This window comes from Carassius auratus, unplaced genomic scaffold (genome assembly GCF_003368295.1).
Source record: "Carassius auratus strain Wakin unplaced genomic scaffold, ASM336829v1 scaf_tig00216014, whole genome shotgun sequence".
In the NCBI taxonomy this organism is placed as follows: Eukaryota; Metazoa; Chordata; class Actinopteri; order Cypriniformes; family Cyprinidae; genus Carassius; species Carassius auratus.
Window position 1 is genome coordinate 544,648 of NW_020528362.1, and position 17,098 is coordinate 561,745.

At 37.4% G+C, this 17,098-nt stretch overlaps 1 protein-coding gene across 1 annotated transcript; it reads left to right on the top strand.

Moving 5' to 3' along the window:
• Positions 1-741: 741 nt before the first annotated feature.
• LOC113096649 (sialoadhesin-like) lies at positions 742-16,885 on the top strand. Its single transcript, XM_026262061.1, has 4 exons — positions 742-802; positions 5,682-5,747; positions 16,239-16,475; positions 16,869-16,885. Exons 1-4 carry the CDS (start codon positions 772-774, stop codon positions 16,883-16,885), a joined length of 351 nt encoding a protein of 116 aa, XP_026117846.1. The 5' UTR covers positions 742-771.
• Positions 16,886-17,098: the final 213 nt, after the last annotated feature.

The following is a 17,098-nucleotide window of genomic DNA, read 5'->3' on the forward strand; positions in this document are numbered from 1 at the left end:
CTGTTTCTTCTCTGTGGTTTTAAAAAAAAGTGGGGAAGAGAGTTATGCTTTGTCTGCCATGTTTCATTAATATAAAAATACTATCAGAAGAGCAAAAGATTCACAGGTACGTGCATATAATTTTCATTGACTTCCTCTTATTATAATTCCATCTGTCTGTGTTCAGGAAGGCCTGAACGAAGCATCACTTCTCACTTCTAAAAGTAACCGCTGTCATATACTGCTCTTCTTTAAAGGAGGAAGAACGAAAAGGATTTTAAATCTTGTTGTGGTGAATATTGAGTTCAGTTCTGAATCAATATCACTTTATAAACATTATGTCTCACCCGTGTTTGAGTGTATATATGTGTCCACCTTAAGTCCTGTGTTCATAGATTTGCAATTTCTGAAGAGAAAACAACACAAAAGAGCTTGCTTTACATGAACGGGCCAACATTAGATGTCACATTGTGATTCCACTTTATTATGATCTGTCCATAATGTGTGTAGCTGTGGCATTGTAAATGAAGAAAAAATAATGCAGTTCGAGAACAATTACTGGAATAACTTTGAAATGGTCTTTTTCAAGTAGAGAAAAAGAGCTCTAACAACTTGCATGCACTAAAACGTAGCTAATATAAGTCTTTTCTTTCTATTTCTTTATGCATTTCTGTGTAGAGTTTTGTCTCCTCCTCCCTCGTCTCTTCTTGAAGTGTGAAACGACTGTTTAAACACAGGAAGTGTCTGTTTTAGTGCACACAGCACTGTTAAACTGACTATTAATGTGTCAGCATGGGGTCCAGCACACTGCTTCTCAAACTCTGTAAGTAAATTACAATATTTGCTTTTAATACAATGTATTCAGCTGAAGATAAAAGAATGGTTGTGCTGTGTGTAAGAGGGTCTAAGTGCTTATTGTTATCTTTATTGATCAGATTAATGTGATGATATGTTACGTGTGGATCAGATACAGAGTTTGAGAGAACGTGTATTCATCTGTGCTGCATGTGAAAGACGGATATTAACTTTTGCTTGGTTTTGTTATGAAACTCATTCTTATTTTATGCAGGTCAATTAAGTCATATGTATTTGTGTTATTATGAGTTTGGTGTTGTATGAAATCATATATTTAAATAGACTCTCGTTCTCAGGCTCAAAGAGTTTGACATCATTGACCAAACATGCAAGTTTCACTATTACGTTTCATTCTCTCTGCCCCTCTTATTGAAAATTAATTTTCCACAAAGTCCAATATTCTGTTTCTGCTGGAAATACATCACTACACTGAAATAAAGTCAGCATCAGTTGAGATTGTGAATAAGGAATGAATATTAGTCCAAAAAAAAAAAAAATATATATATATATATATATATATATATATATATATACTGTATATGCGGTCCGCTCGCGATGCGGTGATGATGTAAGTGACGTTGTTGCATTTTAATGTTTTGTTAGTCTAGCTCATGAGATGCGCCGCTGATGCGTTATGCATTCGAAATATTAGAGAAATGTAGTAGCTCAATTTGGAAAAGATTTAGAATAAATGGGTTAAAACCGAAACCAAGCCATTCACACAGAATGCATAATCAGTGAATTTTTTTTGACTTTTTACATTTAAAAAAAAAAGTTTTACTGTAAGAAAACACGTCACATATTTGTGAAGGTTTATTCTAGGGATGCACCAATACCACTTTTTTTCCAGTACTCACTCGATACGATACTTTTATTTTTGGTACTTGCCGATCAGAGGTGTAGTGGTAAAAAAAGAGGTGGGTAAACTATAAATTCTGGGTGACCACATTGTGGTTACGGTAAGGTGGGCCACTGCCTACCGCTGTATGTATATCCTGATGACATCGCTATAGGCTATCATTTGATATTACTACCAAGGGTATCACTGGTTATTCCCTCATATAGGTCACACAATCACTATTCAATTCATACATTAATCTAAGTTCTTGTTAAAGAGACTCAAAAAGGAATAATAAGGTTGAAATCTATAAAGTTTACTAAATGACAAAACAGAGAGAACATTTTTTGTTTTAAGGGAGGCTTATATCCAGGCGTTCCAATGCAATGCACTTGTACATAATGATTGGGGATTTGCGATTATTTTATTAGGCGATTAATCTGTTGAATATTTTCTCAATTAATCGGTTAGTTGTTTGGTCTATAATATGTCAGAAAAATGTGGATCATTGTTTCCCCAAAAGCCCAGGAATGGTCCTCAAATGTCTTGTGTTGTCCACAACTCAAAGATATTCAGTTGACTGTCACAGAGGAGAGAAGACACTAGAACATATTTAACAAGATGGAATCAAATTTTTTTTTACTTTTGTCTTTCATTTATTTTATCAATGACACAGACTCCAATGACAGACAGCTTCATTGCAGAAGGACATCCTTGGTCACGTGGTTCACGTGAGATGATTGACAGCTTTACAAAAGGCTTGTTCGACTTCATGCAGTTTTGCGCAGACCGATCGTCGGCTGACTTGAAGCAGTGCATGGCGGTTATATATTTTGTCCGACTTGATACATCGCTGACGCCATGTGACTGTGATGTGTGCCATCAAAGTACCGCGAGAGCGATTTGAGAGTAGCCGGAGAACTCAGCCAGCGCAGCTTCTGAAGAGCGGCTGCACAGGTTCTGATGACGACACAACTGATCCACGATTGGCTGGATTCACTGATGACACCGATGACGTGCGTTTCAAGTTTATTGCGAGTCGGCTTCAGTTTCAGAAATTCTCATATGGACTTTTAAAACAGTTCAATACGTTTTTATTTCGTCTTCATCTTATAAATCATATTTATTAAATATTGTTTTACTGAATTTACTTAATTTAATATAAAGTTTGTGTATGTTTATTTTGCATGACTTTCTTTTTTATACAGACCTTTTACAGTATTCAGCAGCATAACCTATTAAAATGAACATTTTTAATAACTAAAATGTTAATCTTAAAAACCTACCATCTAATGCGGTCATAAATGTATGCTCCAATACAAATGATACATAATACATTATGTTCCTCCATTTGTTTGTTTTCTTCATATTCTCTAGTTTATTTTGCTGTGTTTATACTTCACCTGCATGTGGTTAGCAAACTGCTAACAACTTGCTGTAACTTCAACTTAACAACTTGACAACATTCTGTTCCCTTTCAAATAGTTGGTCTAAATCACAATATAAATCCAACAGAATTATGCTTTTCTGTATATGAAAATCAGTGGTGTTATGTTTAAAATGTTAAAAAGAGCTCAGCAGGAGGGTACTGTAAATCTTGTTGCTGAAACCTTTTTATAGGTTACTTTTATCATTTTGTGTTAGCAGAAAACACCCATGTCATACTGCTAAAGTATATATCCAATATGTTATCTTGTTTTGGAAGACACCCTTCCAAAACACCACTGATACACACATCTTAAACGCGATCAAGTAAGCAAACGCCACGTGATCTGCCATGACTGATGTAATTGCAGCAAACTACGGGAGCCAAAACGTGTCCAGCCGCAGCCGATGTCGAACACACCTATTCTAATGATATTGCACTGATGTCATAGCTGACGCGAATCAATAAGAGGAGAGTAATCGCTCTGTTAGCTGTTTTAGTTCTTCAGATCACATAAATCAGTGTAAAATAAATAGAAATGTTATTCTGTATGACGAAATATTTTACAAACACGTCATAAAATTATTATCTCTTCAAATGTGTGCACCATTGGACTATATTGGCAGATCGTGGATATTGTATGTATACGAACATAAATAAACCGGAGATGAGATGAATGGCTGCTGTATGAGTGATGATTTCTATTCAAAATAACGAACGTTATTATTATTATTATTATTATTATTATTATTATTATTACTATTATTAATTGCCGGATATCCATTTTTGAATCTTGATGCAGTATGTTGCGTGTCGTTCATTTTGAACAAATCTTTAATATGACTCAGGACTATCGAGTTGTCTCAGAGGGTGATTCGTTCATTTTGTGTTGACCGCACATGCGCATTACACAACATATGGGTTCTGATCAGGCGGCAAGGAAGTCGACCGGAAGTTGAAGTCGGGTGGGGGCTGCCATCTTTTAGCAGAACTTCACTTGCGTTGGCATTCCCATTGACTCCCATTCATTTTGGCGTCACTTTGACAGCGAATAACTTTACATCTGAGGCGTTTAAAGACTCCGTTTGTCCATTATTTATTTCTAAAGATACACGACAATGTATAAAGGGCTCCATTACCTTCTATGTTACATTATTGCCCCGTATAAACAGTTTTTGTAAAAAATAGGCTAACGATTGCGTCATAACCACTCGACTCTCTGTTGCATTACCGTACAGACAGGAGGAGAAGCTCGCAGGCAATTAACTTAATATGGCGTACTGGCGTTACATTTTAAAATACTATACAAAATAATTAATCAGAATACTTACTCCTGCTCACTCACGCCAAAGAACTCCCCACTCAAGCTCGCCGTCTCTGCAACATTAACGATGGTAGTTTTCACGCACAGCTACTAGAAGATTTACATCTGTCAGACAGGTTGCTGACGTCGTCAAGCTTCGTTTGAGTCTGCGCGTCAGAAACGGAAGTGCTAAAAAATGTTAAAATGGGCTTCACTTGTCTCAATTGAGTTCCAATGGGGTCGCTGTGTCCATTTCTTTTACTGTCTATGGTTCTGATTCGACAGGTGAGGTCCGAGTCTTTTATTCTTCATGTCAGTCCCATAGAGACGGGATGAGAAAAGATTTGTTTATTTTGCTGAACGAGACTCAAAGATCCAAGTCAGTAAAATGATCCAAACTTCCCACTACTACTGGCAACACCGCAAGCAATTGGTCAACACTGACAAGATGCAGCGCAATATGAAAGACTTCATCTTTAACAACAAACAACCTATGAAACTAATAATGAACAATATGAAACTAAAACTACATAAGCTTAATTTAAAATGTCATTGGAACTGTAGGTCCCAAAGCTTGCCTACTCTTCTACTACACACTCAAAAGTGTGTACTTTTTCCTCACCAAAAGAGTACATAAAGACGTAGGATAAGTCAGCACATTAGAACGCAGCTTTTGTTTGAGTCAGTGGTGTCAACGGCTGACAGGAAGTGAAGCTGAGTGTGTCTCAAACACTTTGACCTAATTTGAGTTTGTAGTTTGTTTTGTTCCAGTGAAGAATCAGTAGTGTGAAACGTTAAGCACATTTATGTTAATATTATGTTAATAAGTGTGTATGTGAGTGCCTACATACAAAAAGTGGATTTTTAGTGGCATGAAAAGTGCAGGAATAAATAAATATATCATTTATACATTCTAATAACATCTTACATGTTTTACAAAAATGTAGCATACACAAACTGAAGAAACAAACAGAAGGAACAATACAACATTGGTAGAAGAATGATAGTTATACTAATAGAAAAGCAAAATGCAAAAAGAGGGAACAAATTAGAGACAAGACTAACACAAAGCTTAAGAAACAAACTCTGTTCTGAACGTCAGTGTTTCAGACTGCTTCTCTATCGTCTGAGCAGAAGTGAATCCATCAGTGAATAGACTCAGAGTCATGGGACATCATTGTGTGTGACTGATGTAGAATAAACTCTGGACATGTTTCAGTGTGTGATCTGCATTGTATTTAACCAATGGTAATGCATATCTGTTTTTCTTCCGCTTTTAGTGCTTATGTCCCTCATCTTCTCTGGACTCAGTCAAGGTGAAACAGACGATTCTGGAATCACTGAAGGTAAAACATTCCTTTCTGGAATCCTTGAAGGTGAAACTTATTCTGAAACCTTTCAATGTACTGTTGAGCAGAGATGTAAAGAGTACATGAAACCACACTTCAGTGAAAGTTCAGATATCTTACAGTGAAAATTATTCCATTACAAGTTACAAGTCAACAATTCCAAAATGGCTTGAGTAAAAATCATAGAATCATAGAGAGTACTTAAAGGGATACTCCACACAAGATAATTTTAATTTTGTTGTTTAATGTCATCAGGGCTGCTGATCGCCAAATGGGTGCCCTAAGCAGAATTGTATTGTTGTGCCCCCTCCCCAAATTATTATGGAAGTTAAAAAAACAACAACAACAAACACCCACTATAGGGGTCAAAATATAACTTTATTAAATATTTAAATAATAATAATTCCTTACATTTATGTAGCGTTTTTTCTAAGCACTCAAAGAACATCATATTGTCAGGGGGGTATCTCCTCATCCACCACTAGTGTGCAGCATCCACCTGAATAATGCAACGGTAGCCATAGTGCACCAGAACGCCCACCACACACCAGCTCACTGGTTGAGAGGTGACAGAGTGATGAAACCAATCAGCAGATATAAAAGTAAATATCTAAATTATAATTGCATTTTATTATTTACAAATTACAATTGTAACTAGACAGTGGTCTATGGCTATGGTTTTATTAATACATTCGTCTGATTGATTTTATAGTCTCTGAAACATTCAGAAATGACACAAAAGAAATTTTTACTTCAATTAACCAAGGATTAGTTTTGTAAGGGTTGTGATGTCCACATGTATTTGTTGAAGAAATTATAGAGGCCTAGCATTTCTATCTCAAAAAAGATGGCCAAAAATGAAAGATTAAGTGGATATTTTAATTAAATGTTTGGTCGTATTACGTCGAACATACATATACATATAAAACAAAAGTTTTTTTTTTTTTGACAACTGTGCTGGTGCTCCCTTGGGAGTTGGTGTCCTACTCAAACTGCGTACTCTGCATCAGGGGCGTAGACATCTTTTCAGAAGTGAGGGGGACAGAAATTACACACACACAGACATATATATAAAGTATATACAAGTAAAAAAAATATAGATGTGAATCATTACCCCACTTTTTTTTAATTGGATGAATGAAAATTTTTTTTTTCAGTGTGCTACAGCAGGTGAGTTAAATCAAATTAAGTTGATGTAATTTGAAGGTAAAATAAAAATAATCATCCTAATGCAGAACTGACATTTACTTCTGGCTTTTCAAACGTGTATGCAAGTTCTAATTTAAAAAAAAATAAAAATTCAGATTTCAGTTTTGTCACAGCTTAGTCCGTTTCGTTTCTCATCCAACACGTGAGAAGTTGAGATGAACATCTGTTCAGGGCGCGGACCCATAGACAGTAAAAGAAATGGACACAGCGACCCCATTGGAACTCAATTGAGACAAATGAAGCCCAGTTTTAGCGTTTTTTAGCACTTCCTTTTCTGACGCGCAGACTCAAACGAAGCTTGACGACGTCAGCAACCTGTCTGACAGATGTAAATCTTCTAGTAGCTGTGCGTGAAAACTACCATCGTTAATGTTGCAGAGACGGCGAGCTTGAGCGGGGAGTTCTTTGTCGTGAGTGAGCAGGAGTAAGTATTCTGATTAATTATTTTGTATAGTATTTTGAAATGTAACGTCAGTACGCCATATTAAGTTAATTGCCTGCGAGCTTCTCCTCCTGTCTGTACGGTAATGCGACAGAGAGCCGAGTGGTTATGACGCAATCGTTAGCCTATTTTTTACAAAAACTGTTTCTGCGGGGCCATAATGTTACATAGAAGGTAATGGAGCCCTTTATACATTGTCGTGTATCTTTAGAAATAAATAATGGACAAACAGAGTCTTTAAACGCCTCAGATGTAAAGTTATTCGCTGTCAAAGTGACGCCAAAATGAATGGGAGTCAATGGGAATGCTAACGCAAGTGAAGTCCTGCTAAAAGATGGCAGCCCCCACCCGACTTCAACTTCCAGTCTAGTTCCTTGCCCCTTGTGCGGACCGGTATAGTATGCTCGCGCAGCTTTAATGCTAGCAGGAAAGGGGCTCTTATTTTGTACGTCAGTACACCAACAGCTGATCGCTTCCTCCTGAGGCTCAGCTCGGTGTTCATCTTCAGTTCTCTCTTCACAGCAGTTCAGTCAGTGTACTGTTTGAGTGCATGCATTACTCCAGGATATTGGTTTGTTTGAACTCAGAGGGAGTGTCAGCGACATTAAAAAAGTGAACAGCTTATGTCATTTTTGGATTAATGCGTATTAGAGATGCGAACCGTTTAAAACAATTCAGTTCGATTTGGTGAACTGAATGATTCGTTATCGAACCGGAAATCCAGACTACTTTGATTTGAACTCTCTCACAACAGACATGGAAGAGAAGACAATGCTGAATAAAGTCGTAATTATTGCCATTTTTGGACCAAAATTTATTTTCGATGCTTCAAAAAATTCCAACTGACCCTCTGATGTCACATGGACTACTTTGATGATGTTTTTCTTACCTTTCTGGACATGGACAGTATACCGTACACACAGCTTCAGTGGAGGGACTGAGAGCTCTCGGACTAAATCTAAAATATCTCAAACTGTGTTCCGAAGATAAAAGGAGGTCTTACATGTTTGGAACAGCATAAGGGTGAGTTATTAATGGCATAATTTTAATTTTTGGGTGAACTAAACCTTTAATAATCGGTTAATGAGAGTCGGTTGTCGGTTAGGAAAAATAACCAAAATGAACATCCCTAGTTACGTCAGTAATGTCTCAGCGCAATTAATATCGAATAATAGTAACTGTAGGCTATAATAATTAAAGGGGGGGTGAAATGCTCATTTTCACTCAATATCATGTTAATCTTGAGTACCTATAGAGTAGTACTGCATCCTTCATAACTCCAAAAAGTATTTAGTTTTATTATATTCATAAGAGAAAGATAGTCTGTACCGATTTTTCCCAGAAAAACACGAGCGCCTGGTGGCGTGACGTGTGGGCGGAGCTAAAGAATCACGAGCGCCAGTTGCGTTGAGAGAGTTTGAAAGCTGTGACAGCTGTGAAGGCTGAAACTGAACGAGAGCAGCAGCAGCAAGGACTCGCTCCGAGCGGGGCTTGAACCCGGGTCTCCGATGGGAGGCGGACGCACTAACAAGGAGGCAGAGATATTTGAAGCAGTTTTACTCACCGCCTGTGGTTCCAACACACAATCGTGACCCTTTTTCGTTGGGATTGCATCATCCTTAAGAAATAAACGATACGCAAATCCGTCGTCAAACTGGGCCTTGTTTGTAAAACAAGCATTTTAGAAATGTAGGGAACAAACACAAACACTTGCACAACTCCGTTGATGCTCTGTAAAAATAAACTCCGTCCACTGGTCCCTTAATGCTGTTTTTTTTTTTGGTAAACTGTGCAGGGTTGTCTTGCCCTGGCAACCAAAAACACACTCCTTTTGTGACATTTGGCGACGCTCTCGCTCTGATCAGTGAATGTCTGTGCTCTCAGTGCTCTGCTATACGGGAGCGCGCGCTCTTCCAACAGAAGTGCCTCAGGATCCATATTAGGAAATTCCGCTCCATCTAACGTCACACAGAGCCATACTCGAAAAAAACTTTCCGAAACTTGTGACAAACCGGAAGGAGTATTTTTGGAACAGAAATACTCCTTCAAACGTACAACTTAATTTTTGAAACTTTGTCCATGTTTAGCATGGGAATCCAACTCTTTAACAGTGTAAAAAACTCAGTATGCATGAAATAGCATTTCACCCCCCCCCCCCCCCCTTTAAGTAACGCTGTGTACAGAAATCCGAAATTCGGACTCCAAATTTCATTCAAATAATTATTTAAGGTTAATATAGCAAAGGAAAACTGTTCAGCTTATGGGAAAATTCTCATCTGTTTTCATCTGGGCCTATTTCAGGAATGGGCCTAATGCTACAGCATCAATAGCACCCACCTTAATCTGGCCCTGCTCTCACCCCCTCAAGAGGTTTCATAAAATGCTAGGCCTTATGGCTTCATTGTGCCCAGTGCTAAAGTTGCTGTTATGAATGCGGCCCTCCAGCACTGGCTGAAACCACGGGTCCCAAATTGCATGTCCTCATTGACGACTGATTATCAGGGTAGATCAGGCCTGTATAATGGCCCTGCCCCTCTGAATGAACACTCAGTGGATGGAACGGGGAATGGTCTACAGGAAGAAAGTGACTTCGACAGATGCTTCCAACACAGGTTGGGGAGCGATGTGCGAAGGGAAACTGACGTTTAACCATTTTATTTATTTTATTTGACCTTTATTTAACCAGGAAAATCTCTCTGAGATTAAAATCTCTTTCACAGGAGAGTCCTGGCCCAGAATGGACAGCAGTTACAGTCACACTTACAAATTGAAACAACAAATGTACAATTTAAAACACAAACAATTACAAATCAATGAGTCTGCTTCGAATGACCGAATAATAGATTTAAAATGTTCCATAGGCAACAAAGTTTGTAATTTCAATTTTGTTTGGAGTAAATTCTGCTGCGTACATAAAAGCCTTTTTTCCCAATTCAGTTCTCACAAATGGGACAGAGAGAGTAAAATAATTATCACACCAGAGGGAATATTTCCCAACACTTTTCTTTTGAATAAGACAACCTAAATATGAAGGCAACAACCGCAGAATAGTTTTATAAATGATTAAGTAAAAATTAATTTTCCTTCTAATAGACAAAGATGGCCAGGATACTATATTATACAATATACAATGATGAGTTAAAGGTTTACTATCTGATATAAATCTTAAAGCGCTGTGATAAACAGCATCCAAAGAAGAAAGAAGCTGAGAAGAAGCAAACTGATAAACCACATGACCATAATCGAGTACAGGCAGGAAAGTAGCAGAAACTAACCTCTTTCTTACATTAAATGAAAAACAGAACTTGTTTTTAAAATAAAACCCAAGCTTTACTTTTAATTGTTTCGTTAAATTAGTTATATGAGACCCAAAAGATAATTTATCATCGATAGTGATACCAAGATATTTATATTCTTTCACTAACTCAATCACATTACCTTGCAAAGTCTGAAAAGGAATAAGATTGTCTACCGCCTTTTTCGAGCTTGAGAATAACATGTTTTTAGTTTTATCAGCATTCAGAACAAGTTTTAGTGTATGAAGCCGTGACTGAAAAACATCAAATGCCGCTTGAAGTTTTGATAAGCCAACACTCCTTAATCTATGCAGCAATATCTCATGATCCACTGTGTCAAAAGCCTTTGATAAATCGATAAAAAGAGAAGCACAGTAATCACCTTTATCAACTAATCCAATGATGTCATTTAAAACTTTCATAACGGCTGTAGTGGTACTGTGTTTTTTGCGAAACCCAGATTGATTACTAAAATTTTGGATAGAACACAAAGCTTAGAGATTGGCCTATAATTATCTAGTATAGTAGAGTCTCCCCCTTTTAATAATGGGATAACAAAAGCTGATTTCCAGATTTCAGGAATAACACCAGTATCTAATGAAAGATTAAAAAGATAAGTTAAAGGGGTCGAAATTATATCAGCTGCCATTTTCAAAAAGATCGTTTCCACACCGTCAGGGCCTGGAGATTTGTTTATATCAAGCGATTTAAGTGCTTTATGGACATCAGTACTCTTGATGTGAACAAAAGAGAACTCTTCCTTTTTAAAATTAGTTTCTGCACTAACAAAGTCATTATTTGAGGGACAAAGATTGAATGACTCGAATAAAGACCCAGAATCATTAAAATGCTTATTGAAATGGTTAAGTATTTGCTCTTTATCAGAAATGACAGTGGAATCCATATTTATACGTGGAGGAAAATCGGATGATTTTTTGTTCCCTGTTATATATTTTATATTCTGCCAAAATTTTTTAGGGTTATTTAAATTAGTCGTAGTTTTTGCAATAAAGTAGTCGGCTTTAGCATTCCTGATGGCGACAGTACATTTATTTTGAAGCTGTCTGAAACAAGTCCAATCAGAATCTACATTAGATTGCCTAGCTTTTGCCCAAGCTATATCCCGCTCACGTATAAGAGTAGACAATGCTCTAGAAAACCAGGGGTTATTCCTGCCTTTAACTCTAAATTTCTTAATTGGTGCATGCCTATTAAGAACCGAAGTAAGTCCATCATAAAAATATTTCCGAGCAGACTAGACATCGGGGATGAGGGAAATCTTTTCCCAGTCATAATTAGCAAGGTCATGGAGAAAACATTGCTCATTAAAATATTTCAAACACCTTTTTGTAATGATACGTGATTTCTGTTTAGGTAGTTTTGTATCTCTAACTATGGCGACAATACAGTGATCACTAACATCATTTGCAAATACAGAAGCAAATGAATATTTGTGTGGAACATTTTTAAAAATAAGATCAATTAATGTTGACTTTTTATAGTCCTTCGAATTTGGTCTAGTGGGCGTCTCAACTAGCTGAGAGAAGTTAAGAGTATCACAAATTAATTTAAGACCATCAGAGGCTGACTGCAACCAATTCACATTAAAATCACCCAGTGTAAGAAGCTCCTTATAATCCAATGATGTCACTGTGTGCATCAGAGATGAAATGGCGTCATTATTAGCTGAAGGAGGTCTATAGCATCCAACTACTGTAAGATGTACAGTTTTAGAAACGATAAGAGTTAAAGCTAATAATTCATATTGTTTAGCCACTGATTCAGAAAGTAATACAGTAGCTTCAAATCTATCCTTGATATAAATTGCTACCCCACCTCCTCTTTTTGGCCTATCGGCCCCATGGACAATATAGCCATCGATACCAATAGCTTTGTCCGTAACGGATTTATTAAGCCATGTTTCAGATAGTATAACATCAGCATTGGTATTTTTTACCCAGATACGCACCATGTCCAACTTAGGAAGCAAGCTTCTCACATTAATATGAATAAAACCCAAACCTGATCTAGATTTGAGATCAGTAGGAACATTAAAAACTGAGGTACTATCATTATAAGGTCCGGGATTTGGTAAAACATTGCCAGATATCAACAACATGAGAATTATAAAACTCCATTTTCTAACTGTTTTACTTTCATTTTTGACAGATGGTGTCAAACATGTAGAGTGGTTGACGACACTGATTTATTTTCCTGCATGAACTGACTTTATAGAGTCCTCATACACAAAATTTGAAAATAACAGCTTTAGTCGACAGTCCCGAAAAATATGAATGTTTGTGTATAAAGTTACTCCAACATCTATCCAATTTGTCCAATTTAAAACTGTAGGGGTATCGTAAAACGAGTCATACCTGTAGCTGAAGTTATCCAGGTCGGATATCAAAAGGAGTAAAGCTAACAGAGCCACTCGATCAGAGAATGTATACTGCATTGCCAAACCATGGTCCACATTCAGCCACAAAAATCAAAGTATAATCGTCAATCTCCCAAGAGATGCATGCCAAAATCCACCGCGTAGTGCGCGCACGTCCGCCTCGACGAAATCAACCGGCCGGGTCCCAGCGGCCAAAGCCAATCGACAACGCTGTCCACGGAAATTCCCACGGAGTCCACCGAAGCACCACAGCGCCAACAAAACACCGAACTCTCAGTCCCAATCCAGAGTCACACCCGAAGAACAGCAACAAAACTTGGATCAGGAGTAGAACCACCGACCCGTGCAGACACGCCCAATTCCAAATGCGCTGATCCGCCGCAGAGACACAGCATCTCCGCCAGGCCGCGGGCAGATCCAGGTAAAGTTGGAGCGGATGTCAGTGATTTCTAGTGTAAAACAGGCCGAAACAGAAGAAGCAGGAGTGTTTTACCATCAGCAGTGACAGCGTGTCTTCACCAGTGTTACTTACCAAAGTAGAATGCCAAGCAGCTCAACAACCACCAATTGTACTGCAGCAACAGGCTGGGTAGGACAAAGACATTACATTACATTACATTTAATCATACGCTTTTATCCAAAGCAAAGACAACGCTCTGGAGAAAGCTCTTGGGGGAACGATTTTCTCCATTAATAGAAAGTGGAGAGCCGTCTGCACATCAACTGCCTTGAAATGCTGGTATTATGGCGGGCCTGTCAAACATTTCTACCAGACCCCATGGGATATAAGGTCCATTCGGAGAGCATGATGGTGGTGTCCTACATAAATCACTAAGGGGGACTGTCCTCGAAGTGGCTCCATGTACTAGTAGAGCGCCTCTTGGAATGGGCCCAGCTCGACTTACATTAGCTGAGAGCAGCACATGTTGTTACGAAACAAGGTCTAACCTCTTCGCCTACTCCCTGCCTGCGGGTGTCGCTCTTGGACAGTGTTTTCTCTACTTCCTGTTGGCTTTCTGTAGCAAATCGTAGCTCTGTGTAGCTGTTTTTATTTTATTTTGTCTCTAGAATCTTTATCTTACTCTCTGTTTTTTAAAGTGTTTTTCACAAGTTCATAAAACAACCGCAGTAAGAATATTTCATCAAGCACAGTGAGTAATGGCTTCTCCTGCTATTGTTATTTGCACCTCTTGCCACATGTACAGTTTATCTATCTCTGTCGCTGATGAGGGATTCACATATGATAAATGCAGGGAAATAGTTCGGCTGACAGAGAAGATTTCAGAATTAGAGACACGCATCCAAACTTTAATTGATGACAGTAAGAATGTTAGGGCTCTAGATACGGCTTTGGATGCATCTAGCTCAGGGATTCCTGTACATTGTTCGGTTCCGGAAACAGAACCCCTGCAGCAGGGCAACTGGGTGACGGTGAGGCAGCATAGTCGTGGGTCAAAACACCGCTCTTCTGTTCCGATCAAAACATTAAACAGGTTCTCCCCACTCAGTGATACACCTACTGAGAAACCTGATGAAAGTGCTCTAGTTATTGGCGATTCTATTGTACGGAACGTGAATATAGAGACACCAGCCACCATAGTCAAATGTTTACCAGGAGCCAGGGCGCCTGACATCTTGGCAAATTTAAAAGTGCTGGCTAATGCTAAATGTAAATACAGTAAGATTGTTATTCATGCCGGCGCTAATGATGTTCGACTTCGCCAGTCGGAGATCACTAAAAATAAACTTAAACTGTAAGTCCTCCTGTTTATAATGATATATGGCATTGATGCTGACTGCTAGAATAGATCTCAAAACAAAGAAAAGTCCAGGTGTGTCAGGCGCCCCAAAAATGTTCTTGGTCTTTAAGGGTTAAGATATTTTAGATTTAGTCCGAGAGCTCTCAGTCCCTCCATTGAAACTGTGTGTACGGTCTACTGTCCATGTCCAGAAAGGTAAGAAAAACATCATCAAAGTAGTCCATGCGACATCAGAGGGTCAGTTTGAATTTTTTGAAGCATCGGAAATACATTTTGGTCCAAAGATAACAAAAATTAACACTTTATTCAGCATTGTCTTCTTTTCCAGGTCTATTGTGAGTGTGTTCAGTGGCGCTGCTGGTGTGTTTTCTAGCATGCCCAATAACAAAGAAAACACGTCAGCATGGGCAAAAGTCAGCAGTCACAGGAGTCGCGCTCACAACAGACCCAGAAGATAAGAAAATTCTGAATAAAGTAGTAATTTTTATTATTTTTCGACCAAAATGTATTTTATGCTTCAACAAATTCTAACTTTTTCTTACCTTTCTGGATATGGACAGTATACCGTGCACACATTTTTAATGGAGGGACAGAAAGCTCTCAGAGTAAATCAAAAATTTATTAAACTGTGTTCCGATGATGAACAGAAGTCTTACGGGTTTGGAACGACATGAGGGTGAGTTATTAATGACATCATTTTAATATTTTGGTGAACTAACCCTCACCAGACAGTCAACAATACTGGAGTGACTCGTAAATAATACAAATAGTACTGGTCAAGAAATCTTGTAGTACTTGGATGAGCAGTGAGTTATTCAATTTTTGAGGTTGTTATCTGGGAATAACATACCGCTGGATGGCGTGATTGACCAATCAGAATCAAGATGTGTAATAATCTTTTATAATGTATTCTGATAACTTCTTTCATGTGAAACAGACCACATGCATGGCTCAAACACATATTCTGCTACATTGCTTTTATCTGAGCTTATCATTTTTAATTCAGTGAAATTGATTAAAGAAGACCAACTTTACATAAAATATTACAGCATAGTCTTCACAAATTTACAAATTTAGCATAAAAAGTCTGTTTCACTAGTTATACTGAAGGTTTATTGCATGTAAAAAATTATTCAGATGTTGTTAATGTTGTGCAAGTTGCTATTATGTGACATGTGATTACAAAATAACATACATGTATAGACAGAATATAAATATTGATGTTTTTTCAGTTTGTTTATATATACACACATATACAGTATTTACACAAACTACAAGCAAACCATATATCAAATTTAACGCTGTTTTTTTTTTACCTAACAATGTTGTGATTTAGTAGCAGTAATCATAATACTGCAATGCTTTTTCTTCTGTGTTTATCAGTAAAAGCTATAGTGAAGGTGTCTCCAGATGAGCGTGTGTTGAGAGGAGAGACAGTCACTCTCACATGTGACATACAGAGAGGAGGACACATTCAGTGGATATACAGCTGGTTTAAAGATGGTTCTGTCATCCCAAACATCACTGAGAGAGTCTTCACCATCACATCTCTGTCTGATAGAGCTGAATACAGCTGTGAAGCAAAGATCAAGAGTGCTGCTGTTACACTGACTGTATCAGGTGAGTCTTCAGATTCACGTTTGATGCTTATTTAAATCAATATTTGTGGCTTAACACTTTTCTTATACTCTTCTGCATCAGCTACATATCTGTTCTTATAAGATGACTAAAGGACTTCATTTTTAATCATTATTTTTTCAAATCCAGAACGACCAAATATGTTTCTTTATAATAGAGATACAGTACAGATATCAGTGATTTTGATACTTGTTTTAAAGAAGTGAATACAGTAACATTTGCATACAGGACAGTCATTAATGAGAGTAACCGCTGCATTTAATAAAGTCACAATGAAACGAAATAAAAAATACAACATTTTACAGACGTTTACAAAATAAAATGTTAATTTCATGCTTATGTTAAGTAAACTATAGGGCTCTGTTATTTCCACAGGAGGAAACCAGTCATAAAATGGGAATTTACTGTATAACAGTGGTGTACGAAGTACACAAATCAAGTTCTTGAGTAAAAGTACAGATGCGTATAATATAATTTTACTCATGTAAAAGTAAAAGTACTCCTTTTTTAATTTATATATTTTATAAAATTAAGTAAAAAAGTACAGAAAGATAGATTTAATATATTTTACTTAATTAAATTTTATATTACAACATATTTTTTAT